This window comes from Mustela putorius, unplaced genomic scaffold (assembly GCF_011764305.1).
Source record: "Mustela putorius furo isolate JIRA1106 unplaced genomic scaffold, ASM1176430v1.1 tig00537335_pilon_pilon_pilon, whole genome shotgun sequence".
Lineage (NCBI taxonomy): Eukaryota > Metazoa > Chordata > Mammalia > Carnivora > Mustelidae > Mustela > Mustela putorius.
Genome location: NW_025422457.1, coordinates 2,002,509 through 2,030,126, shown reverse-complemented (window position 1 = coordinate 2,030,126; position 27,618 = coordinate 2,002,509). Strand labels below are relative to the sequence as shown.

The 27,618-nt window shown below is 49.8% G+C and overlaps 1 protein-coding gene across 8 annotated transcripts in view; it reads right to left on the bottom strand.

The window, feature by feature from the left end:
• The window catches only part of CACNA1E (calcium voltage-gated channel subunit alpha1 E), a 507,516-nt gene that overhangs the window by 47,127 nt on the left and 432,771 nt on the right, over positions 1-27,618 (bottom strand). For 4 of the 8 annotated variants that reach the window (XM_045074304.1, XM_045074298.1, XM_045074302.1 and 1 more), the window contains 13 exons: positions 27,254-27,310; positions 25,518-26,165; positions 24,774-25,087; positions 22,506-22,665; positions 21,228-21,357; positions 20,468-20,527; positions 18,876-18,982; positions 7,689-7,700; positions 5,930-6,026; positions 3,457-3,617; positions 2,790-2,927; positions 1,493-1,694; positions 287-451 (listed from right to left, as the gene is read on the bottom strand). In XM_045074304.1, the coding sequence (XP_044930239.1) occupies positions 287-451; positions 1,493-1,694; positions 2,790-2,927; positions 3,457-3,617; positions 5,930-6,026; positions 7,689-7,700; positions 18,876-18,982; positions 20,468-20,527; positions 21,228-21,357; positions 22,506-22,665; positions 24,774-25,087; positions 25,518-26,165; positions 27,254-27,310 (2,251 nt within the window). The remainder of the gene's footprint in view (positions 1-286; positions 452-1,492; positions 1,695-2,789; positions 2,928-3,456; positions 3,618-5,929; positions 6,027-7,688; positions 7,701-18,875; positions 18,983-20,467; positions 20,528-21,227; positions 21,358-22,505; positions 22,666-24,773; positions 25,088-25,517; positions 26,166-27,253; positions 27,311-27,618) is intronic. The other 4 variants (XM_045074305.1, XM_045074299.1, XM_045074300.1 and 1 more) reach the window with 2 other exon arrangements.

Genomic DNA, 27,618 nt, shown 5'->3' with positions numbered 1-27,618 from the left:
CAACACTTGGAACGTTCCTTTAGAACCCCACGATCATGTGGATCTCCAGACATTCCCACTCTGGTCTGAATCTGACGGCCATCAGCACCTGGAGCCCCGGTGCTACTGGGCCACTACTCTAGGGCTCACTCCTTCATGGGGCTGCTGAACGGGACAAGATCAGAAAGAGATTCCAAAGTGGAGAAGAATGGAAGGAAGCAAGCATCTTCCCCATGCCTCAAGCCCTGGGAGGGACTGGGCCCCAAGGCCCTGTCTGCTGAGTACCTCCCGGCCACCACCCACTCACCTTCATCATCAGCACGACGGTGTTCAAGGCGATCATGGCCATGATGGTGTACTCGAAGGATGGGGACACCACGAAGTGCCAGACACGGTACTGGAATGTATGCCTGTTCTGCGGCATGTAGCGGGTGAGAGGTTTGGCGCTGATGGCGAAGTCGATGCACGCCCTCTGAAGGAAAGTCACAGCTATTAGCCCAAGCTCAAGTTCCCTCAACCTCACCCATCAGTGGGCTCTCTGTTAGGTGGCTAGAAGAACGGGACAGTGCAGGGAAACCAGGGTCGGGCTGGACAAGCGAAGGGGGAAAAAGGCAGCAGGGATTAGGGGGACAAAAGTGCAGGTGTCTGGTTTTAAATGAGTACACAGACCTGGGCTCTCATGTGGGATGTGGATTTCATGGTGATCAGTCATGTGCGTCACACAGCCTGCGGCCAACACGAGCAGGCAGGAAGCCTTACCCGATGCCCTCAGTCAGAAGTAAAACTGTCTCCCCATGCATTCCCATAGCACTTTATTTGCTCTTGTCTCATCGTCTCAAACAGTTTCTGTACCATTCCATTACAAAAATAATGAACCCTGCAATGTGCCAGCACTATGTTTGTTCCTAGAAAAGCTGCACTAAGGAAGCCATATCCCTTATCCTTATAGCAAATACAAGCCACAGAGGGACATAGACTCATAAGAAAATGTCTTAATGTTGGAATTTTGGCACACATACTTTACTGCCACTTCTAGACTATTCACTGCCCAAAGGCAGGGACTACACCTTAATCCTACCAGCTCTCTGTGCCTCATGCTTACGTCTTAAAAGAGCAGATGTTCAAAAAATATTTATTTAATGACTAAATAATTAATTTTTCCCACCTTGCCATTTTCAATCAAGTTTTATTAAATGAAGTTTTAATAAAGTTAAGGAACTCTTCCTTCCTACCACTGGGATTCCAAGCATCCTTTCTGGAACCCCAGGAGTGCCATGCTTTAGGCCATATGTTTTTTTTTTTAAAGATTTTATTTATTTATTTGAAATAGAGAGAGAGAGAGAGAGCTCACAAGTAGGCAGAGAGGCAGGCAGAGAGAGGGAGAAACGGACTCCCCGCTGAGCAGAGAGCCGGATGCGGGCCTCGATTCCAGGACCCTGAGATCATGACCTGAGCCGAAGGCAGAGGCTTAACCTACTGAGCCACCCAGGCACCCTAGGCCATATGTTTTTACCTCGTTCTTCTCCAGGCTGCACTCCTCCATCATCTTGTCCCCTTGCTCCTGGAAGGTGATGATGATGAGAGCCACAAAGATGTTGACAAAGAAGAAAGGGAAGACCACGAAGTAGACCACGTAAAAGATGGACATCTCCATGCGGTTGCTGCGGCTTGGTCCTCGGTCTTCCTCTGTCACGTCAACAGAATGCTGTAGGACTCTGTAGGGACAGTGATGAGATATGGATGGTGGATGGCAATCTTGGCAGTGGCTTGTTAGGAGATGTGCCCCCTATTATATTTTCTTATGTAGCTTCCCTAGCTTTGAGGATCTACCATAATTTTTAGGGCCCATAACCAAGCTGGTTAAAGAACCACTGAGCCCCAATCCACAGCCCTTGCTAAGTCCTGTCCCAATAGCATCCATTGTTAAGAAACCAAGTTACATTATTATCTTAGGTCGTCATATTCAATATCAAGAAACTCCTGGATGTCTATTTGGCATTTTACCAACACAGCATGCTGCCACCAGAAACTAAGGTCTTAATAATTGCCAGGTCTAAATCAGCCATCAGCAGCTCTAGGGGCACCTGGGTGGCTCAGTCAGTTAAGCACGAGACTCCTCATTTCAACTCAGGTCATAATCTCAGGATTGTGAGTCACTGGGCTTTGTGCTGGGCATGGAGCCTGGTTGAGAGTCTCTCTCTCCTTCTCCCTTTGCCCTTCCCCTACCCCACTCACACCCTCTTTCTCTAAAAAAAAAAAAAAAAGAAAGAAAGAAAGAAAAGAAAAAAGAAACTGCATTATTATCTTCTTCATAAGAGGTATGATCACAGAAAGTGTCTCTGAGTTCTTCCAGCTCATTCTTTTTCTTTTTTTTTTTTTTTTAAGTAGGCTCTATACCTATCATGGAACCCAATATGGGACTTGAACTCATGACCCTGAAATCAAGAACTGAGTTGAAATTAAGAGTCAGATGCTTAACAAACTGAACCACCCAGGCGCCCCTCTTCCAGCTCATTCTAACCCTCAGTCCTCAGGTGGAGGGCCAGGATGGAGGAGAAATGTGTCTAACAATGTCTCCAGAGACTGAAACAATAAAAATTTCAAATATTTCTTTGTATTCTCCTTCTTGATTTTTGCCTTAAGGCTTTCCATTCCTCTTCTCTTCCGCCTGTCTCACCCACTCATAACCACTTACTTTCTTGTAGAATAACAAAGGCTTAGCCTTGTTCATCTTAAATAAGCTTCTCCAGGCAACCCCGTATCCCATCCCAGCTCACACACGAGTATGGCAACGCAAACCCATCACTCACTGAGGCCATCCTTCTCCTGTGGAGACGGTGAAGAGGGTCAGCAGGGCCCAGATAATGTTGTCATAGTGGAACTCATGGCGTTTCCATTCCCGGCCTTTCACCTCCATCTTGTTTTTTTCATGATCTACATAGTTGCCTCTAAAACCAGAGTACAGATGAAAGAGGGCCTCTTCACTATAGCTCGTGGGAGAGTAAGGAAATTCTACAAACTTCAATAATGCAGCTGAGTAATCATCAGGGTACAAATGCAAGGAAGAAAGCAGAGTCTTATCAAAGGCAGTCTATGATTGTGGAATAAAAGTTGTATTTGGTGCCTAGTAGAAATGGAAGATTAAATCCTAATCCTTTTACTAGGCACAGTGTGTAACCTCGAGTAATTTAAACTTTCTGAGCCTCAACTTCCACAGCTAGAACATGAATATGAAACCTATATCAAAAGGTCATTGTAAAGATTTAAAATGAAAAACTGGGTATAAAATGCCAAGTGCCATGATTGACACAAAAGAGGTGCTCAATAAAAGAATAGCAATTTCCTGTCTTGCCTTTTTCCTAAAAGAAGAAAAGAGAGACAGGTAAGAGAGAAAGAGAAGACCTATTGGGTGCCCAAGTGGGCATTGCCGGAATACGCGTCCGCAGAAGGTGAGCAGAACATTATGGTTGCACTTACATGCACTCCTTCTCTGTGTCTTTGGAACTGTCGGTGCAATAAAAGAATTTTCCCTTGAAGAGCTGAACCGCAATGACAGCAAAGATGAACATGAAGAGCTTGTAGACAATGAGGATGTTGAAGACATTCTTTAAGGAGGTTACCACACAGTCAAAGACAGCCTGCAAAGAGAAGCCCAGAGCCCTGTAAGTCCCCAGAATGGCCTGTGCATTTGCCTAGAGCTGAGTCAGAGCCACATCACCACCAGCCAGCCCCTCTGAGAAAGTGCCCCGGAGACATCCCCTTACTAAGAAGTGACACTCATGGGATTCAGAGCTGTATTCCAAGCTGGTCATGACTGCCAGGACCTACCACCTGGAAGGGCACACGGGCTCCGAATCTGAAAGCAAACCCAAAGTGGCAGAAAACAAATGGCAGCAGGCAAAGAGGGAGTCCTTTGTGGGCTCCCCACAGGTGTACTCCAGTTAGGAGGAGGCACAGAATTGTATTGCAGAAAGGGATCAAATGGCTTGTCCCTAACCTGACATCGATTTGGTGACATTCTTAGAGTCGGTTCATATACTGAATATGTGTTATTTTCTCTTTACCTTTCTAAATGGATCAGAGAATGTAGTAAATTACCACTTATTATTTAATAATATATTGAATAAATTCCTACATTTGCTCCAAATATGTTCAACACTTCACGTAAATGTTCTTAGCTTAAAGCAGGCTGTATTGGGGATGAAGATTCAACAGGTGGTGTGGATGGGGATAGAAAGCTATCTTTTCAAAAGGCAGGGGGGACCGTTACAGGCCATGGGTGTCCCTGTGCAGAATCCCGAAGGGTTACACAGGAATTCAACACATTTCAAGCCATTTTTAGGTTACTTTCTAGGTTTTTAGGTTTAGCTCACTGGAGTCTCGCCCCATAGCGGCACTGTATTTGTGCCCTTGCCACATTCGTGCACTTGCTTCTTCACAGCGCTGGGTGGATGTCGCTGGTTTAATTAGTTCAACACTGCAGGGAATGTGAGCGGCACGCAGCCTTATGGTATCATCAGAGCCACCTACACTTCCCTCAGGTTATGGAGCTGCAGAGAGACTGAGAAGCCAACACTTCCTAATTAAATGGAATTAACCAAGGGTGGGGTTGCACACTCCACCCTGTGAGCTAATCACACCATGCTGTCTGCAGCTTTCTTAGGACCCCAACAAAGCTCAAAAAAGACAGGAGACCCCAAAAGCATGGGCTGCAGCTAACAATAGTGCTTAGGGCCCCAGACCCCAGCAGAAAGGAGTATTTATGGGCATGAACAAGACCTGGCACTATGATGGGTCTATTACCAGGAAGAGAGTTGTAAGGAAGTTGTGTGTGTGTGTGTATGTGTGTGTATATATATATATATATATATATATCCTAGAGACCAGGCTCAGCCCAGTGCTGTGGCTCACTCGGCTGGCCATGTGGCCCTGGCAGCAGTGAGCAGACCTCAGGGCTGTGAACCAGGAGTCCTGGTCCCTCCCTCATGGTGGTGAGCTCTCACTCAGGGATGCAGGAGGAAGAACTTTCCCCCATGAACCCAGCAATCACAATTTGAGTGTGTGTGTTGGGGGCAGGGGAAGAAGTGTTCAGCATGTTAGCAAGCTGGAGTTGAATGGTAAAGCACACCTTGAGGGCAGAAAGGAGCCCCAGGAGGATAGAACAGGGAGGGCATGGGCTGGAAAAGAGGAGAACCAAGGTAATGCAGCTTGGAAACTTCCTGGCAACAGGAAGCCCTCAATTCATGTTAACTCCATTCCCCATTCTCTGCCTCTGCCAAAAATGACTATTCTTGAGCAAGTTAACTGACCAGTCTGTGCCTTAAAAATATAAGGGTCGGGCGCCTGGGTGGCTCAGTGGGTTAAGCCCTGCCTTCGGCTCAGGTCATGATCTCAGGGTCCTGGGATCGAGTCCCGCATTGGGCTCTCTGCTCGGCAGGGAGCCGGCTTCCCTTCCTCTCTCTCTGCCTGCCTCTCTGCCCACTTGTGATCTCTCTCTGTCAAATAAATAAATAAAATCTTTTAAAAAGGAATATGAAGGGTCGGGGAAAGAAAATCCTTTCCTTGTGTAGAATTATGAGGGGAAAAAAGCATCCCAGTTTACTTGGCATGATCTGAAGTGCAGCCCAAAATACACGGGACACCCCCCACACACACTTCTGTTTTGGTGTTCCGAGTGCACCTTAATGACACGGGGTTCTTTCTGGATGACATGCCACAGGCAGAGTATACATAAAATACCACCTGGGGCTGGACTCAAGAGACCCAAACCCCCTTCTGGATTTCTTGGCCTTCTGGATATTTTTCTTTGAAACGAAGACCTTCAACTCAGGCATTTGAAAGAACCCCAGTCTCTGTGGGAGCAAAAGGAATATTCCCAGAAATGATCCTCCAAGAGCAAGCTGACCATGGCTAAAGACAAGACGAGAGAAGGGGCCTCGGGGAACATTACCTTGAGCTTGGGCAAGCGCTTGATGGTCTTCAACGGCCTCAGAACTCGGAGGACCCTCAGAGATTTGATGGTCTTGATGTCTCGCCCCTTGTTTGTTCTGCAGCGGGAGGCCCCCGGGGGTCAGAGGACAGCGGGAGAAATGAAAGTGGCATTTGCATGACTGCATCAACAACAGGGTGAAAGGGGAGACACTTGGGCAAGAGACCGGAAGTGGGGTCAGAATGGACTCCCTTCAGGACGACCCCACAAAACATGCTCCGGGAAAGTTTTTAATTCACTCCCCGGTGTGCACACAGTCCTACGCATGCACACCCATGCGTCCTCACACAGAGGAACGCACCCAGAGTCCATACACCCAGAGGCCTCCACACACGGTTTGTACCGCATACCTCTTCTCCCCAACGGCCGGGGTCATGGCGGCTTATTACCACACTAGCAGAATGCAAATGGCAGTTCAGCCGACAAGGGAATGTGACTGGGCACGTCAGTCCACCCTGGATCCCCAGGTGCCTGCTCTGGTGTTCTTCAGTAACAGGCTGACAACTGATATTTGTTGAAGGGACTAGGAACCCCTGGTCGAAAGCATGTCTCATCAGAGGACTTGACCTAGCCCTTTTCTTGGTGCAGGTTTGTCACCCCTGCTGAGTTCATTAGTTCAGGGGAGAGCAGGGTGAGGAAGGGCACTGGGGACATGACACTCCTGCTGTGTTAGCTGCCGCTTCCAGAGAAAGCATGTCACCTGGGCTTCTGGCCAGGACCTTGGCTCCCGCCCCAATTATCTGTGTGAGCCTTGCTCTTTCTGCAGCCCCTCCCCATTGGAGGTCCTCTATACACAGCACAGGCTGCAGAGAGCCAGAGAGTTGGAGACGGCCCAGACTGCAGGCCCTGCCCACCTTGACCCCTGCCTTTCAGCTCCTGAGCGTCCCTAGTCAGCTGCTTGGAAATGTTTGCTCCTCATAGATAAAATACGTTTCTCTTTTTCTCTTCGGGAATGAGATAAATCAATCAACCTGCATTTCTCTCCCCACCCAGCTTATCCCGAGATTTTTGCATTCAATTCAAACAACTGCAATTTGTAAAAGACACACACAGATGGTAGGAAATGAGACTCAGAAGAGGGACCCCAGGCTCTGGTTCCTTCCCCATCTTGGTTCAGAGTACCATTGCACCAATAGCCTGAGCAAAGGCGATCCAGAATATCAGGTGGGAAGTATGAGGGCCTCTGCCTGCTTTTTACCCCATTCTTCCTGCCTTGGACAGAGAGATAAAAGGTCATCTATGCTTCTACAAAAGGCAAGGTAGGAAGACATTCAATAGCATTCAAGGAATGCTGGCTTTGTCCAGAATGGGAATTTAAAGACCCTCTTAATGGCTGTAGGCCATGGCCTATAAGCCACTATCCTTCAGTTGGAGCTCTGAATATAGATAATCTCAGAGTACTACATTAGAAGGTCTTTTCACCGAAAGATTTTGTATATTCTATAAACTCTTTTACTATATTACATTCACGTATCTACCGATCTAAAAAAAACACAACTTCCAAACCAAATACATACCCAAACCAGTGCCAATGATCCCTTCCCAAGAAGGCTTGGTGACTCCTAATTTTTGTTCTCTAGGATATCAGTGAGAACTTACCACTCACATAAACTCAGTCCTTTCTCAGGGAGCAGCCTCCTTCCCTCCTAACTGGGCTTGCACCCTCTTCCAACCCACTTCCCGTATTCTTGACTTCAAGAAAAGTGAGAATGATATTTACCCCAGAGCGTTCCTATGGAGAATCCAGGCGGAAAGCAGTTTAAAAAAAAAAAAAAAAAGGGTTGGGGGTAGACAGAAGGAAACAGTCAGAAAACTTCAGGGAGGCCAGGAAATCTTACAGCAACAGGGAATTGGACAAGCACAGGCCCAGGAGATCCCGCTTACAGCCTTGGCACTTGGTAGAGTCCACACGCTCTGCGAAAGGAGGGCCCAGCGCATCATTTGCTCCACGCCCACCTCTCCAACCTGCAAAGGCAAAGGCCCTTTGCAGGCACCAGTGAAATTGCCTCTCACCGGATGGCATTCCCCATATTGTGCCTGATTTCATGGAGCCCAGTCTACTGACACTTCCTAAATAGAGCCTTTGACTTCCATTTCCTTAGTAGTTTTCCAACAAACTCTATTTCCAGTGAATTTATAAGAAACCAGGATAGAGGAATTAGATCTGCTCTGGGCCAAAAATTCTGTTGGGAAAGGCATTTCACGTCACAGTGGTGTATCTATGCTTCTGAAGGATTTCGTTTGCAGTGGGGCGCAGGACCACTTTGATAGGGATAATAGGATCTCTCTTAAAAGCACAAATGGAAGAAACACCCTAAAACCACCTCAGGATCTGGGGCAAGTTATTGAGTATCAAGTTCCTGATGTCACACAAAGGGATGCCCTTTGATAAGTTAAATGACCGACTATCTATCGTGAGCTATTTACTGTGCAGCTTGGAGAAAAATCATCCCAGCTCTATTTGGAGCCCTGCCAACAATAAAAAGGATGAGAACACAAATGTGAAATATTTGAAATTAAAAATAATGAGAGCTAACTTTCTGTAGATTTACTCTAGGCTGAGCACTTTTAGTGCAACTCTTTCTGTGGTCTTTCTAATAACCTGAGGACACAGAGCTCTGACTATCCCAATTCACAGACGTGATTCAGAGAAGTTAAGGAGCACCTAGCACTAGCACGGCGAGCTGGGCCTTGAAGCCAAGACTGTAAGGTGGTCGGAGCTCTTGCCCTGAACCACTAAGCCTCTGCACCAGAAGGTTTTGGTTCCAGGCTCCATCAAACCATATTCTAGAGCTGGAAAAGATGCCTGAAACCCCCTTAACTACATCCCCACGAAAATGTGCCCTGTATGAGGTCACTCAGGGAGTGAGCCACAGTCCCACTGGGGACTCTTCCTGCAGCCATGTAGAAATGTCTGGAATTCAGGCTGGGCTTCTCTGCTGCCGGTTGCTGGAAAGGGTACTTTTTCTCCTTAATCTTTGTAATGTATCACAAACCTACGGTACACCACTATATGTCACAAGCAAAAACTTCTCATGATTATTTTACTCAGTATATGATCTCATATTCAAAAATACATTCATTTTCACAGTACTTGCCAAATTAATGGTAATATGGGATTAAATCCAAGGCTTTATAAATCTTAAATCCCTCATGGGACACCCTTTGAGAGTTTAGAAGGCAAAGATAGTATCCTTCCCTGAGTTGCAACAATGTCTTCTCATACATGAGACTGGGCACACAATGAGTCAGCCAAACACGTCTTTATCCACTCGTATCAAAGCACTGATGGAGTCCTTAATGTAGGCCAGGCCCTTTCTAGGTATGGGTATACCTCTGTGAATAAAACAAATGAGGTCCCTCACTTCTTGAAACTTACCAAGTCTAGGAGGGAGGACAGACCTCAGGTAAACAAGCCAACAAACAAAAGCATCATTGCAAGTTATATGCCATAGGAAAATCAATCATCTGACTGAAAATTTCACCAAAACAACTACACAGGTCACCTTCCTTTCCCCAGGCTACATTCATCTTGAGGAAAAACTTAGAATCTTCCCTAAGGGGTAGAGAGAAACTATCCCTAAAATGAGAGAACAGAGTAGGATCAATGGATGGGCAGGTGATTTAGGGTGACACACTCCCGGTTTTTACCTGTTGGTTAGCCCAGGACCTCAACTCTGAGACATTTATGTCCAGTAGCATCTGAACGGGTTCTCAGAGGTTCATACTCACAGATGCCCATTTTATGAAAGAAAGCCCCAAATTTCTTGCTCTTCCCATATACCTGGATAAAGGACAAAATTTGTTCTCTGTAATTAATTTTTGTCCCAGGATCCTACTAAAATATTCTGCTATGGAACAAAGAACATTTCTGACCCATTGTTTGTCTGATTTGTGCGTCCCTTGTTTTGGAAAATGCGGATCCTTAATAGTACACTCTGATCTCAACAGCTGATTGTAGCTGCCAATGTAAGCGGAGGTGGGGGACATTTGTCCCATACTGACTCCCACAAAGTTGAGCCAGGGATAGTAATAAGACTGAGGCCCAAAGCAAAATACCGATTAGTCACTGCTCTGCACATTTTTCAAACAGGCCCTTCGCAGCAGAGAAGCCACTGAAAAGCTACAACTTTGAGTGGTTGCAGAAAAGCACGCTTGCTTCTTGGTTTTTATAACATATGTTCAGCACGGATTTGAAAATTGCCTTTTGAAATGAAAGGAACAATAGATAACAAAATCATAGAGCCCAGAAACATCTTAACGACTTAGTCCCAATATTAATTTTAATATTAATTAAAACACATCCTAATTTACACATATGCTAGGCCAAACTACCTTTCCCAAATTCTGGCACAGGAGAGTTATTTAAGTCATTATCGTAGTCAACAAGACAGCAAGGGAAATGTTTTATCAAACCAAAAGGACAAGCTCGTCAAGCACTTTAATGGAGGCCTATTATTTTTGAAATAATTCATATGCTTTTTATAAATCATTTAAATATAATCATTTGATAACGTTTTGTTAGTCTTTCCTACTCTATGTATAATCAAAATTTTTTTACACTGCCTAGCTAGTTCGTGAAATTTGTCAGGTTTAAAAACGGACTCTAATGTTAAAACTTGAGGATAATTTCACAGGCTAGGACATACTGGTCCCCCTTTAATTGGGACTCAACTGGGCCACCCATTTCCCCATTTATTTCCTACTCATTTCTTATTTGATAAGGTCCTGGCTGCTCTCCAGGAAGGAAAAAAAAAAAAAAAAAAAGCCACACTTCTCTTACGTCTCATCAGTAAAAGATGAGAATTTTCCAGCTCAGTTGTCAAGCTGCCCTCCAGAACTTATATATAATCACTCATCATTCACTGTAATCTCACTTCTCAGTTTCTAGGCCTCCCTTTTCTTAGAAGACGTGCTTGCACATTGATTTCTGCAAGGAACCAGCTCTTTCCATGGTGGGAGAGCAGGGACATCAGATTCTGAAGAGCTCCTCCTCCTCTAAGTGGAATGGCCTTCTGCCCTCCTCCATGAGCCCCGGAGAGAACAGCGCAGGGACCTTAAGGAATCTCTTGCATTAGAAGCATGGACAGGAGGTCACACTGTGGGGAGCCCTGAGCCTTGCTGAAATGTCTGGACTGTTACTTGGGAGGCCATAATAACGTCGACATGCACTTGCTAAGGGGTTGGCACTATACAGGACACTGAATATATTTTACCTTACTTAATTCTCATAAGACCAAAACATAGCTATTTTTAATTTCCACTTATAGACGAGGAAATAGAACTTCAGAGAGTTAAGACAGCTAATAATTCATTATGCTGGGGTGCAGACCTAAGTTAGGCTCTGAAATCCACATCCTTATTTATGTTACAGTGCCTTTTCAGATGAGAATCGCAGGAGGGTTTTTAACCAAAGGAGGAACAGCAAACATCAAAACCAGCAGTTCCTGAACTCAAATAATGAGCTATCTTTCCTCTTAGCCTTAATCAGCCTAGGGCCTGTGAGTGTACATGGAAAGGAAAAGGTACAGATGGAACAGATAGGCAAGGTCAGGGATGCCCTTCCCTACCTGGTCCATAGGTCTTGTCTGTCTCCAAGCAGAGACGGGTGGATCGGAAGGCTGAGGAGAGATCTGTACCAAGCCACCAAGTTGAGTTTTCTGGGGTTAATGGCTTGGAACTGACTATGACAACGGAGGGAGAAGGGAGTTAGATGTAATAGAGAAAGGTTAAGGGGAAAGAAAAGTTTAGGGGAGCCCCTAACCTTGAAGTAAAAAATACCAGTTATTTTAGAACAAAAACTGGTTTTGCTACTAGTCAAATGAGTCAAAATAGTTAAAGTCTCAAGCAATCCACATCTCCACTATAAAACAGGACTGCTGAGAGATGAATGAAATAAAGAGTGCAGAAACACTTTGTAAGTTCTAAAGACCAGTGGAAATGAGAAGCTGCACGGGGAGTGCTTATCCCCAGAGGAAGTCTGGGCCCTGTTGGTAAGGCTAGTTCACCTATTTGTGTATTTTTCTTCCTCGCCCCCTAACTCAGCATCATTTGGGGTCTACCATGAGCCCTAAATCCTTTGCAACTCTACCAACTTCCTTTGCTCCGTGACTATGCCACCAACTCTATAATAAGTGGCTAGTGCATAATCCTTTCCTTCCTGCAAATGCACCTTAGTGAGCTCCCGATACACAGTCATCATTGCCTTCAAAAACTTTCTCCTTTTCAAAACACAGCATCACACTCTAACCAGAAGGTCCACGCTCTGAGAAGCATCAGGGGACAGCAAGTCACCTTACTGTCTCCTAGCAGTTTTGTTATTCAAGCTGCAGAAGAGACCTGATCTGTCTTGCTTCCTACACTTCACCTTCCAAACATACCCAAGACCCCTCATCTGCTGAACCTGCCCAGAGGGCCTTGGCACTGGCTAAAGTCCAGCCAATACGCTCCCCCAGCAGGCGACTAATTCATAATGCTAGGTTGTGGCTCTGTGAATGTGGATTAGGCAGATGGCTTGCAGGTCATGTGATCTGAGCTGATCCTTCCCTAGTCCCACCACGAAATCTGCTCTGAGTTACTCCAAAACTTACTGCTAAATCTGGAGGACACTGTGATGGATTTCTACGAATCCTGCAGCTCTGAGCTGTTCCTGTGTCTGGGAAGACTCTGGTGCGGGGTGCACCTTGCATCTGAGGCTGGTGAGCTAAATTGCTGGCTGCCGTGTGAACGGATCATGTTCCCTGACTGGATCATTTCGTTTGTTAATGTGGCCAGAGGCTGACATCCCATTTATAATCAACCATCTCCCAAATTCGTGCTCGTTAATAAAGAGAAATGCTGGGCCATCCACATCCATTGCCTCCATAGGATAAAGGTCTCCAAATGCACATTCCCTAGCATCAGTGATGTAAATCACAGACAATGTATTTTCTAGCGTTCATCAAAAAACATGTGTGCTGGGGCACCTGGGTTGCTCAGTGGGTTAAAGCCTCTGCCTTCAGCACAGGTCATGATCCCAGAGTCCTGGGATCGAGCCCCGCATCGGGCTCTCTGCTCCGTGGATAAGCCTGCTTCCTCCTCTCTCTCTCTCTGCCTGCCTACTTGTGATACCTCTCTCTGTCAAATAAATAAATAAAATCTTAAAAAAAATGTGTGCTGGGGCTTAATGCCAAGAGCGGGTAGAGTGAGAATTTATCTCTTTCTTTCAGGCACCCCCTCTACATGGCTCCCACTCTGTCCCTCCTAATTCATGCCAAAACCCATTCTCAAGGGACCGTGGGTATAATACAGCAGTAGGCACCCCAAGAGCCTCTTGGCCATTAATCACCTTTAGGGTCCCTGCCTGGGCACAAAGTCAGGGAAAGTCACTCTTGAGGTGACCCTTAAAGCTGGAGTCTGGAGGAACAACATCCTTCTATCTGCTCACTGCTGGAAATTTCCAATTCCAGCTCAGCCAGCATCCTAAATCCACAGTTAATTGGCTACCTGACGGCAAAATTTAATTTTAATCCTTCATTCTCTTCCACAGAACAGTGGCACTGGATGACCTGTCTGGCTCAGTGGCAAATGGGTCTTCTTTGCATGAAGCAGGACTTTGTCTACTTTTTTTGCCCTCCTCCAAGATTAATGGGTCATCACAGTTTCCTTTGGGAGATGCCCCTTTCAGTTCTACAAGAATAGGGGTTGTCAAGAAAGAAATCCCACAGCAAAGCGTGAGATGTGAGGAGGATTGCCTCAGACACAGGCAAGCAGTGAAGAACAGGGAGGAGTCAGGCATAGGGAGAAATGTCTGTTCTATTGTTCTATGCCCTGCTGAGGGGAAGTACCTACTAGCATTTCAGCTTTGGATAGCCACTCCTTTCCCTGAGCACACATTCACACCTTTACAAATACAAAACAAACCAGGGTACCATATTCTGCAGCTCCTTAGGGCCCTTCCAAATCTAAAATTATCTCTGTGTATTTCACTGAATGAATTCAGAACCAGCTTGGCCACTGCAGCTGGTTCTGAATGCATTCAAAGGACCTTATCCATCTTAAAGACCAGGGCAGAGTGTCAAGTGTCAGAAAAGCAACATACTTCAATGAAAAGAATGTAATAAAAGCTAATGTGGGAATTCTGGTTCCTTCTGGCATCAAGAGGCAGATTGACTCATGTTTTTCCTTTCTGGCCAAGCACTGAATAATTAAAGGCCAAGTGCGGCTGTGATCCAGATCCCCCACGTGCCAGGGAGCCCTGACCTTACCTCATGCCCTGCTAAGATGGCAGGCAGTGAGGGAGAGCTTGGGTCTCAGCGGCCAGAGAGCCTGTGTGACTCTGACTGATGCACCAGCCCCAGTGGGGGGAGGAGGTAGGAGCAGAACTGCTCATTATTTTTCTTTGAGATTGTTTGTGTGGACAAGTCATTATAAGCTGTGAGTTTACTAATTAGAACCCAATCCAGGATAGCTGGCTACCTGGTGACTTGACTTGAGCTAGTCAAGTAACACGCTGTGGAACAATGAGAATGAGGAGGATGAGGGGCTTGGTTGGGTTGGAGTGAAGGATCTCACACACACATACGTCCCTGTGCTCTCCCTGCCTTTCCTCCTGAGATGCTGTCCCTGCCCAACTGCCCGTCCAAATCCCTTCACAAGCCACTTCACATGCAAAACCCGAAGGCCAGATAGCATCACCCCCTCACTGCGCATAATCCTGTAAGGTTCAGGAACTCAACCTGACATAGGGGCTGCCTAATTTCCCTATGAGGCAGCTGCCTCCAGGAGGATGTCCCCAAATGAGGGAATGTGCCTGAGGTGCAGATACCCAGAAATGCCAAGGCTGGAACCATCTTTGTTGTCCCGCCCAGGAGGCTGGGAGGCAGACATGATGGTAACAGGGTGTGAGGAAACTGGGACAAGCAGTTGCTGGCCTTTTGGTATAAAATAATGATCAAACAGAAGAATCCCTCTTTTTCAGATAGAAAAAGATAAAAGAGAAAGGTTTCACAGACCCAGTCACTCACCAGACTTTTCTTGAAACCTCAAGGAGGAAAAGGCATGGTCAGGACATTTATAGTTGGCGAACACTCTGTGTCTCCATATGGCCCAGAGAGTGGGGTGTTGTGAGGGCAGCGGAATGAGGGAGAAACAAAGCCAACCTCTGCCAAAACTCTGCCCGTCTCCCTACACAGGTATCTGGCTGAGGCAAGGAGACCCGAGTGTTCTTATAAATGCTTTATAATGTAAAAATGTGCCGGGAGGAATAGGAAAGGTATCAATGGAGTATCTTTCCGTTGATTTTCTCATCTCCCGGTACGCCCACACTTAGAAAAGAAATCCCCGTCCCCTCCTCCTCAAAAGTCAATAATAAAAGTTCCCAAACAGAATTTGTCAGGTTTACATTATAAAGAATCCCTTCCCTTGAGGTACACAGCTATAGAGAAGAGAGAGTTCTCTTCAGCCACTACGTCAACGACATATATGCTTACAGAAAACATACATGACGGTAGGTGCAGCTCTCTGCCAGAAGGGCTCAGGGGACCACACAGTTTTCTTTGAGAATTCAGCTACAGGACCTTGCTTCCCCTTGGTTAGGGCCTTTCCTCTTGGAACTTGGGTTGGGTTCTGGGAAGATCCTGGCTGGTCGCAGTGACAGGGATGCCAAGTCACCTCTGACTTCTGAGGCATCGCATGAAGGTGTTACCACAGCCATCATGGTCAGATCTGCTCAGACTGAGTAAGAGCCTGAGCAGAAGCCTCCACAGTAGCCTCTGCTCAGGAGGAGGACAGTGAGACGAGGCAAGGGTAAGGCTATCTGAATGGTGGACATCCTCAGGGGCAAATACATGGGTTCTGATGATGAAATCTGTAACTGCAAGGAGGGAGGTCCTTAAAAAGCCTACAGGAAATCCCACATTTGGCTTCCTACTGGCTTGAGCCTCCTACCATGGCCCGGCTGTGCAACACAGGCTTCCTTCTGCTGTGTGCCCCGGGCCAGGCCCTCACTCCGCTGACAGGGGGGACCTGGGCCAACCCTACCAAAGTGATGGGAGAGCTGAATTCTCTGGTGCCCTTAATGAGGAAGGAGAGAGTGAAGAGTTAGGAAGCGTGGCACGTGAGCAAGAGAAAGCATTGCCTGGACCTCCGTGACGTGACAAAGGCCAGAGGAGACGGGTGTGAGCCTGTTCCATGAGCAGGAGAAAGGGGAGAGGGGATGTGCATGGCCAGCCGGGAAGGATGGTAGCACAAGAGAGTGGACGGAGAAGGGGGAGCAAGTACCAGGTACACTTCCAGGGACATTAAGAAAAAGTTCAGGAAGTGACATCACTTAAAACAAGTGATGGATCATAACTCTCAATCCATCACGTAAGTGTGGACCCCAGAACCAGGGGATTCTTGGGGTTCCCTGCACTGTACCTGGTCTGAGGACCCACAGAGAGGCTTCGGTTCCGGGGCTGTTAAGGCTTCCCCTGCCACCAGCACCAAAGCCACCATCGCCATGTTTTCAAAGGGCACAAAAAAAAGAACAAGATAGATGACAACCCTCCAGCCCATCATTGTCACTCTGGACCTGAGGAGAAGACAACTGGACTGTGGACGTGGGGCAGGCATGCAGAGGCTTCCCCTGAAACACAGCTCCTCCCCACGGGCACCTACGTACCTGCCTGGTTACCGGGTTGTGTGTCTGGGTGCCTGTGGGTCTGTGCGCGCCCGCATGTCTGCATGTGTGTGTATGCGCATGTGTGTGTGTAAAACAACCCAGACGTGGAAACCAGCCTGTGTTCACCTTCGGCCATTTGCACACATTATACATCGACACACACTTGGCTCCGGCATCTCGACTTCAGGATGCGATGAAAGAATGGAAGGATGAGGAAGGGAATTACGATCCAACAAATCATGGAACATTCCATCGAGATGGATGATGTCCTATATGCTGGCTGATTGAACGGAAGTTTAAAAAAGACATTTGTTGATTGTTCACGTGGTGCCACGCCCTAGGTGCTAAGCACTCCGCAGGCGTTGTTTTGACTCCATTGCAGAGATGAAAAACCGAGATTAGGAAGTTTACTATCCTGCTCTGCGGCTCTAGGACATCACGTAGGTACGTAGAGGGGCTGGGATTCAAAAGCAGGGCCTGCCGGAGTCCAGAGCCCACCCCTCCTCCAATCCTTCCCTGTCACCCCAATGAGCTCTGTTCTTCCTAAAGATGGGGAGGATCCTTTCCCATTCCTTCTCTCTCCTCGTCTTTTGTTTCTTCAAAGACAAACTACTTTACTGAGATCAAAATAAGAAAGGACAATATGGTGAATAATATATGCAAATGAATTGATAAAATGAGAAGGAAACTGACCTTTTGAAAACTCAAGGGTGGTATTTATCCTAACAAAGTAAGTAGGCCTCCTGAGGAAAAAGCCAGACTTGAATGATTTTTTTTCTAAGAAGAAGGAAGAGGAGCTGGGAGTCCCCTGGGTAGAGCAAAGTTGTCTTGGTTTTTATCTTGAGATAAGAATTTATACAAGGTCCAGATGTTGGGGGAAATACCATGCTTTTGTGAAATTTCTTTGGAACTAGCTCAGTCATGTCTAATAAGAGGCTTTCTTTTTGTGAGAGGCACAGGTGATTCCATATAACTCTAAAGGTAGGTGCGGTTAATACACTGGTCTACAAGGGGGACAAGGTACGCGGACATTGTCCTGCAAGTCCACCTCAGCGCCACCAGCCACATTGAACCTGGCTCTCCTTTGGGGGGTCCTCCGTGGCTGGCACAGCAATGCAAATGGCCCACTTCTAGGTTCTGGAAAATCTTAAGTCCTTAGGACAGCTGGGGACATTTCATCTCTCCTACAAAGAGCTCCCCACCCTCAGACACTTAGAAAATGTGCCTTCTTCACTGTCACCCCACCTCCTTCTCTGCCAGGATGGGAAGGAGCTGATATGGTGTTTGTGGGGAAGGGAGGGATGGATGAGCCCTTTCTAACCACCTGGACCTGGGAAGGTCCACCCTCTGCAGGTGCTCTGCCCCTTCCCTTTGGCAGTATACTGGAAAAGGGGGAGGCTCTCTGGCAGTGCAGCAAGGTGCAGACAGGGACCTAAAGCTGTCATTCATCTCCTGGGCACTCTATACACCATCTTAGGGAAAAGGCCCTGATCATGTGTATTTCTTAGCTAAACCCTGAAGGGCCCAGAGAGCCCCTTCCTTGACTGGATGCCACAGGAAATGTCAGCATGTGGTTGAAAACCTGCTACAGCTGATCAGTGTCTGGGGGAAAAAAAATTCCCCACATGTAATTGATGAGACATGTAATGAGCACGGCTTAGTCACCTGAATGTTTTCCTCAGTGCGTTACCAAGAAAGTTGTGAAAGTCTTGGGTTCTGGAGCTAAACACATGATCATGGTTCTTATATCTATAAAATATCTCTGGGGTACCCCTGCTCATGGGCAGTCTGTAATCCCTGACTCTGTTCTACCCTCTGTATTCTTCTTCCAAGCGGATTCTTTGTTTGACATACCCAAGAAAGGAAGGGTACATGAGCTGTCCTGGGTCCCTCCCTGAGCCCATGGAGGAACTGCCCACATGAGTGAGCTCCTCCCCATGCTTACTCATCTCCGAGAAAGGAACTCCAGGGCCTCTGGCTTCTTCCTTGGGACTCCCCCGGCTCCTCCTTCACCAGTGCTGCCGTTTGGGGCAGTGAGCTGAAGCTATGAGGCTCGCTGGGGTACCACAGAGGGCAAGTGGGAAGCAGACTTCCAGGGCCGCTTTCTTTGGCACCACTCTGAGGGAACTGCCTCTCACGCTGGCCTTGGAGAAGGCCTCAAATCAGTCCAAGTCTCAGGAAGAAGGGAGTGCTCGCTTCGGCAGCACATATACTCAGGAAGAAGGGATGAAAGGACATTGAACAAGAAGAAAGAGTTACACTTACGCCAAAGCAAAGGCCACCAATGCGCCAACCACCACCACGAAGTCCAGGATGTTCCACAGGTCGCGGAAGTAGGACCCGTCCTGTAGGATCAAGCCTTGGTCTATCATCTGCGGGAGAAGCATATGAACAGCTGCGGATGAGCCCCCAGGAGCCGGCAATGCATCTGGAGCTCAGGGCTCCCCAGGACAATGCCTCTACGGCCATTGCCTCCACAACCAACCCTATACAAGGACCTGGAGAGCAAAAGGACAGGTCCCACAGGCTCTCTCCACCTAAGTGTGAAGTCCAAGGCCCCGTGTCATAGCCACCAGGGTTCAACTAGACTCCTCAGCCTCACATTTCTCCTTCCTTTAGTGTCTCGGAGCACCAGAGGTCCCCACATATGCACAGATGAGGAATACCCCAGACGGCAGAGACCATGAACAAGACAGTGGGGTGTTAGGCTGATGGGGCACAGACTGGTAAACAGCAAGTGCAGCTAGGACTACATGGAGTCCGGGAGGACTCATCCCTACTTGACCCTCTGCCTTGGCTTGAACCAGGGGGCAATGCTCGGGAGGCAAGGGCAGTCCCCATGCCTGTTGAAATGCCAATAGAGTATTACCCCCACCTTAAAAGACCACCAGAGACGTGAGTCAAAGCCAATCAGCAAGGGTCGTTTATTGCAGGTTCGAACCTGGACCTCTGCGGCGCTCGTTGCCGATAACGCCGAGAGGTCCGGAGCTGGGTCGGTGCAGGGTTTTTATAGACAGATACAAACAAGTTTCGGGTGGGGCTGAGCTGATTGATTGACAGTTTGAACAGGCATACTTGGCGTCAGTGAATTGGGTCAGGGGACCCCCCGCGTAAAAGCAGACAAAGCAATCTTACAGAAGCAGAACTGGCCGGTTAGCCCACGCATGCGAAAAAAGCACTATCAGGATATTGAAGGCCTGGTTACTATCAAGTAAAGACAATTGGGAGTCTCCTGGTGGAATGTTACATTCCTGCTATCAAGCATCCTTGTTAGTGAGATTTAGGTTTAGAAGAAATTTAACTTTATTTACTTTTCCTTCTACCTCCGCCTCCTTCGGTTTTTTATGGAGGGGAGGGTGACATTAGGGCTATTGATAAGGTAACTTCTTTGTTGTAATCTCAAGGACATTTGCAAACCAAGGGAGACTCCTGTCTTGCAGGATTGTGATCTCAGCAAGTTAACTATTGATCATTTTATGGCAGTCAGGGGTGCCTGAGGAATGCTACACACATGGAGGGGAGCGGGTGAAGGGGGGGGTGCAAGGCGCCAGCCTTTGCTTTGTCCTCAGCCAGCCTCCTGCTCCTTCACTGTCTGCATTCCTGACTGTCTGAGAGTGGACAGGCTCCTCCATGGGCCATACCCACAGGTCTGCCCCAGTCTAAACAGACCCCCCCAGTCATGCTGGCCATGATAGACTTCCTCAGACTCCTGAGGCCAGAAGAGGGGTGTCCAAAGGCCCTACTGAGGTCTGTCATTGGTTGGTAGGTGGCAGCACTGGGGAGCAGCACTATACTAAAGGAGCAGACCCATGACCCATCCAAACCCTGGAGCCCAGCTTTTCTCTGGAAGCTTTTACCTTTATGACCATTTCAAAGGTGAACACGCCAGTGAAAACATAGTCAAAATACCTCAGGACCTGTAAGACACAGGAAAGGGAAGAGGCCCAGGTGTGGTCACCAGGCCACACGCACGCCGTCCTGCACCCCCTCCCAGCTCACTCACTTCTCCCTCAGAACAGAAGCTTGGGCTTGTCACTGTTAGCTGACACAGGGAGGAGAAGAGCCATGCATTCTCCTAGAGCCGCAGGATCCGGTGGTCAGTCCTTGGCTCTTCCTTCCCCTTGGCCAGAACTTAACTTCTTGGGTCCCAAACGTCCCACAGATCTCTCCCTCGGGCCCTGGAATCCTTGTCAGTTGCAATCCTCCCCACCCACCTCCTTCATACCTCCTGACATACACACTTGGGACCTCCAGGAGATGTCTCAGCTCCCCAGGGTAGAGTTTCAGCTTCCCAAATTCATGCATATCCCTCACGAGACCCGGCATCAGAGATCCTCCCCCCCACCCACCTCCACCACAAGCCCCTGGGTGGCTGCAAAGACTGGCTGGCTCTGGAGTTAAGGCCTGCCAATGCAGCCTTAGGGCACGCGGGGGTCTGGGAAGAAGGAGCTGATCTAGGAAGAATCCATACTCTGCCCTGAGCAACAGGAATGGGCCATTTCTTAAGCCTTCCGCATTGCCCCAGGAACCTTCCCTAGTTCACTTTCAACACTGGGCTGGGGAGGGGCTGGGACGGGGTGGGTCCCAGGGCTGATGGCTCGGCTCCCATGCACCCACTTTGTTGCGCTCGGAGTTGGTCAGGACGGGGTCCTCGGCTGCCAGGGCGATGCTGCTGGCTGCGATCACCAGGAGAATGCACATCTCAAAGTAGCGCAGACTCACGATGTAGTGGCAGGCCCTGCGGATCCTGGGGGCAGTGGCAGAGCCAAAGGAGCTGCCTCAGCTTCCCACCCCCCCTCCCCTTACTCCCCACCCGCGGGCACATCAGCCTCCGCCAGACAGCCAGGCCCTGGCCAGAGGAAGCCATAGGGAGAGCAATTTAATTTCGCAGGCACCACCCGTGATTTAAAGCTCCAGTGGGAGAAGGTAATCAGATTGGTTAGAGGCTGCAGTAGCGCAAGCCAAGATACATTATCCGTAGGCACGTCTGAACCACCGGAGCAGCCCAAGTCAGACAATATGCACTGCGCATGCCCACATGGTACCCTCCACCACCTCTCAGTGTCTACTCCCCCTGCCCCCATATAAAAACTGGGGCATAGCAGGGAAATTGGAAGAACCAAGAAACGTAATGATACACCTGGAGTCTAAGATCCTAATGAGAGCAGCGACAGGTTTTTATGAGCCCCAGTATGCTGATTAAAGTGATTATGTTCCACAGACTGTATTCTGGACTTGTGACTTGACATACATTAGCCCAAGTTCCTTCCTTCCCAGAGCCTTGCCAGAATACTGCCCATACGGTCACTGAAAACCTTTCTGTCTTCCTAGCCACAGAAGCTGGTCTCTCTGTACATCTTGCTCATTTTGGGGGCAAAAGACAGCTCAGTCGAACCTTCCACAATCTTCTCTGCCACCTCCATCTTATGCCCCTACCTCTGCTTTGAGGAACCATGCCCATTTCAAAATCCACATTTGGGGTTCTGGGACCAATACTCTTAAACCCCAGTGGGCCATCTATTTATTCTAGGCTGCATATTCTCAGCTCTGTCTACCCCTGGAATATTTGGTGAAACATCTGAAGTAGACTGCCTTCCTCCCACCCCACCCCCACACAACTCACCAACCAAATGAAAGGACTAAGAGGCATAGGATCATTTTCTCCTGACATCTCTCATGCTTCCCTATCTAATTTTGTGGACTTGGCACAGAGCTCAGAGGCTTTTCAATCCCATGACCCAGCTCCACCAGTGAGCGTTCTATATGTTCTGGGTGTCCAGCCACAGTCCACTAAGAAGGATCAGGAGAAGGAGTGGACCCTGATCTCTCCTTCTCGTCACCCTGCCCTCGCTCTAACCCTGGCACCAAAGGGGGAGTGACAGGAGAGGGCCTTACGGGTTGGTGGTGCTGAAGATGAACATGGAGCTGTGGGGCACCATGGCTTTGCCGGTCTCGCGCTTCTCCTTCTTCTGCTGCTTCTTTTCCACCTCTTCCTCCTCCTCTTTGATCTCTGCCTCCTTCAAGGGACTGGCTTCTCCATCAGTCTTGTTGCTAACTGCAAAAAGGACGTGGTGAAATCATCAGAAACCTTGCCACCCGTGAGAATGGTATCCCTTGGGGACAGGATAGAAAGGAGGGGAAGGGGTTAGAGGAATGTGTCTAGCCAGGTACGTTGCAAACACTGGAGATGTTCACTATTACACAGAGTTAAGCCCTTACTCTCGTTCTTGCCTGGCCGTCACCCTAATTTTACATGGTATGCCCTTTTTTGGATGTATAAATAATAATCACGTTTTCCAGGGTCAGAGAAGGCTTGTTTCTGTTGTAAAGTTTACAAAGTTGACATATCTAAGATCTAGATTCTTTGCCTATATTCATTTACTCAATTTTCACCTCACTACACCCTGAGCGGCATGTAGTCCTGCCCATTATACAGTCAGGAAAATTGAAGTTCAGGGAATTCAAGTACTTAACCTAGGTTCATACAGCTAGTTCCCGATTCAAAATCCTGTAGCCTTTCAATGATCTCACACTGCAATGGAAGATTTTAAGAAACCGTTACTCTGTTTGCGGCTGACTTTCTGTCTGTGCTTGTTTCATTCATGATTAATGTTGAAATGGCAATGCAATATTCATGCCTCTATGGGACCATGGCTGCACTCCAGGATGGGGAGGAGGAAGGAGCCGGAGGCTGAGGGGAGCTCTTGGGCCACCACCCTCACTTTCCACATGCAAGTCACAATGCAGGGTGAGTGGCAGCGAGGCAGAAGCTCTCCAAGCAGGGCAGGGGATGTCGTCAGCCTCTACCACTGTTCGCTCTCAGAGAATGCCTCTACCCTGGAGCTCTATACAAGCAGCAAACCTTTGAGGTTCCGGCCCCTTCTGAGTCCTTCCAAGATGTAACTCATCCAAAAGGTCTCTGATAATACGCTCTTACCTATGACCAAGGCCATCGACCAGCCCCAGAAAAAAAACTTCTTAACGTTTCTCATCAGAGAGGGTCCAAAGCACTAATACTAGAGCATAAAATGAAACAGACAGCAAAAGTGGTTGTCCGAAATCCCAAGACAGGACCAAGCCAACCCCAGGGAGCACTGCACATGGGAGATTTCATTTTCTTAAGTACTGCTGGCATTCTGAGTGTAGAGAAGGTGACAGAATGGAGATGCAGCACCGGGAGAAAGAAAAACGGGGAGAGCAGAAAACTGTTCTGTGAACAGAAAAAGAAGGAAACGGGAGAAACACAGCCAGGGAGGTTGCAATTCAGTGGCCATGGAGCAAACGTGGGATTAAGGCAGGAGTGGGTGTGTGGGGAGGGTCAGGGAGGGGATGGGGTCGGGAAGGAGGGAAGGGGGTGGGGTTAGTACAGGATAAGGGTGGGCTTAGGGCAGGGATGGGGTTGGGGCAGACATGGGGTAGAGATTAAGTTTAGGGCCGAGAGAAGGATGGGGTTGAGGGAGGAAAAGGGAAACAAGGACAGGAGTGAGGTTGGGGTGGGGTTAGGGAGGGGGTGGGGGTAGTCCAGTGATTTTTGTCTCCCCTTTTGAGGTCTGAAAATTAATGTCCATTTCCTGAGATATCTGGGATAAAAACTGAGTAAAACCTCCTTGGAGAAAAGAGTAGATTAAGAGTAACAGATTCCTAAAATGTTAGTGCTGAGAAAGACCTCAGAGATCACCCAATTCAATGCTTTCACTGGGCTGACAATCTGAGTCTCTGGGAGAAGCAGAGGTTTGTGGAAGCCACATTGAGCAGCTCTGGGCCATCTCCTGCTCCTTCAGAGGTTCCCTACGCTGTCCAAGTGACAGGGCACCTCAGAGGTCCTAGAGACCACCACCAAATATTCACACTACAAGTCAAACAGCTGAACATATATCTGGGTACAAAACCACATGTGATCTCGCTGAAGGCTCTATGGTGGTCACCAGGGCCAAGGCTGAAGGAAATTTTATGGGCAAAGCTTAAGGTGGAGAAAATTCCAACTTGTTTTTCCTGCAAACCAAGCTAAGACCACTGCTATCGTTTACTTGCTGACGAATGACTTCATCCTGCTGGTGGGATTTTCCCCATAGCCTCGCTGAGTGACTCCAGAGCCACAATGGTCCCCAGCCCCGGGGTGGGATGGGCAATGAGGTTCAAAGGGGACAGGGACTGCGTTCTCACTGTGAACCACAGTTGAGTCCACCAAGGGGCCCACGTCTGGGATGGCGACGGTGACGCTGGTGCTGTCGGTGTTGGCCTTGTCTGTGTTGGCTGTGGTGCAGGAGAGGTCAGGCTCACTCTGGCTGATGGCCCGGCCTATATCCAGCTGCACGTCGCCCAGCAGGGCTTGCTCGCTGCTGCCCTCCGCCTCCTGCTCCGTCAGCACCATGTCCTTCCCCATTTCCAGCTCCGGCTCGGGCTGGACCAGAGGCGTGTTGGCCTCATCGAGGGCTCCTGCCAGCCCGCAGCCTCTGGGCACCATGAGACTGTTGGTCCTGGAGGGACAGAGGAGGAGACTGCTGGTGCTCAGATAGGAAGAAGCTGTTCTCAAGTGGTGGGTGAGCCAGACAAGAGGGGAAGGTGAGGGAAGCCCGAAAGCCTTGCTGGAGAGCATGGCATCTGCTGTCTCCCACCCCGACCCACCCAGCCGGGGGGCAGCTAGGACCCCCAGGCAGTGTTCAGGCCTTCTTCTGGTCCACCCACCTGTGACCCGCTCCCAACAGGAGATGCCCTAGAAGAACAGATGCTGGTTTTCAAGGGAACAGAGTCCATCACCTATCATAGCCACGCACACCTGATGAAGGGGGTGTTAGCAGCCTCTCCGTTTTGTAAAAGGGAAAACCGAGGGTCAGATAGGATGGTCCTGGAGAATCCTTCTCACCAGCAGGGCTAGATGCCTCCGGGGCACTCCTGTGACCACCCTACCTCCTCAAGTCTTGGCTTCTCTCCTCTTCCTGGATTGTGGGTTCCTTGCCCGTGTGGCTGCCCCTGGACTCGCGGTCCTTCTCCCCGTCCGTGGCCACCCCTTCATCCAGACTCCGCTCCTGGCTGGCCGACCGGCTCCGAGAGGTGGAGGAGAGCTCTTTGCCTTCTGTCCTGACGCGACGGTGCCGGCTGCGCCTCTGGCTCTGCCTGTGCCTGGCACGGTCCTCGAAGGTCACCACGGTCTCCCCTCCCCCAGCCTCCTGCTGGGTCGGGTCACAGTGGCCATGACAGGGCCGGGCCAGCCACGGTGGCTCCCGTTTGCCCAGGGACAGGGGGCTCCTCTGGTTGTCCAGGGCACTCGACAGGTCCCCTCCATTCCCCTTGAGGGACCCCCCGCGGCTGATGCGCTCCTCCTCACACTTCTCCAGGCCCAGGCCCAGACCCTCGATGGGCCTGGGTCTCCGGTAGAGGCTGGGGTGGGCATTGAGTGGGTTGAGGGGGCTCAGCGGGTTGAGGGGGTTGAGGGGGTTCATTGGTGGGGCCTCCTCTTTATTGAGGGCCTCCTGGCTGGACATCTGCATGTGCCTCCGCAGCTGGCTGGTGCGCTGCTCCCACACCGACATGTGGTGCCGGCGCCTCCGCTCCCTCCTGCCAAAGGGAAAAGGGCGAGGACCCGGGTCAGAGCCGGACAGCCGGAGGCGAGGCAGGGAGCCACTGAGGTGCAGACCCGCCCTCAGCAGCCACGGCAAAGGGGCGGGACACATGGGGGGGCAGCAAACGGGAGAGCCCCGCACCTGCAGACAGGAAGCACAGAGAGAGGCAAGGAGCAGAGTGGGCCACGCCCGAGGAGGCGGCTGGAGCAGCACCTCCTAGCGTGCGGGGCTTCCCACTGTCCTCCTGCTCCGCAGCCGCGGGGGTGGGCGGGCGCGAGCCCTGGCTGGAGCCCCCGCGGCCTGCAGGACAGTGGTACTAAGGCTCACCCGGTCTGCACTCCCCTGCTCTCCTTTGCCCTCAGGACATCCAACTACACCCACCCTGTGCTCCGCACTGGCCCTTAATGCCGGGTCAGAGACCTTTGTTCCCCCTGCTGTCCCTGTCCTCTGCCCCTCAGATGACAGCCGGGAGTGGGGGGGACACAGGCTGAGAAGCACAGCGGCGGGATCCTCTGAGAGGACAGCTGACGGCGGTGACTAGCGGACCCGGGCTGGCATCCCCCTCAGAGAACAGGCGTGCCGTGGCTCTCTTCCACGGCGGCTAATGGAAACCACGGGACCGCGTGTGCCGAGAGCGCCGGCGGCTGCCTCTCAAGCCCCCTGCCGCACGCCTCGGCTCAGGGCCTGGGCGAGCCCGCACGCGGCCGCGGGCCCGCGCACGGTGACGCGCACAGGGCTGAGCTCCTGCGGGCGGGAGGCTCGTCACTACTTCCGCTCACACGTGCCCACGCGCATCCCCGCGGAGGGCCCCGCGCGCCCACAGGGAGGAAGCACGCCGCCGCGTGCCCGCTCGCAGGCCGCACGGAGAAGGGCACGACACACGGGGTCACGTACCGTAGACACACACTGAACTGAGCACAAGTGGAGAGGTGCGGAGGACAGTGTCCACGGAACACACGCACACACCACGGCACACACTGACATGCACACCCGGCGCCACTGTGTCCGCGGTGGGGGCGGAGACATGGCGTCCCCACACACACACAGAACCGCTCACAGACACGCAGACCGGTACACACATACAGGTGGCTGCTGCGTGGCTCCCACATCGACATGTGGTGTCTTCGCCTTCTGTCTCTTCTGGGAAAGAAAAACGAACAGGTTCAGTTCACCCCCACCTCTCAGAACCAGAAGCCCCACAGCCACCAGCCAGTTTCCAGGGAGAGGCACGGGGTCCTCTAGGTGCCCACACTTTCTCCACATGCCTGCTGCCCTCAGGAGGCTCCTAACCTTCAACTTGCCCTGGGAGTGACCTTTGTTGCCTCACTGTGTGCAGACACGCAGATCTGGTGTGGGAAGCGCACATGCAGACACTCGGGTGTCTTATCTCATGGGGGACAGGGCTTCAGGTGCTCCGTCTTCATGCCCCACAGGCCCCCACACTTGCC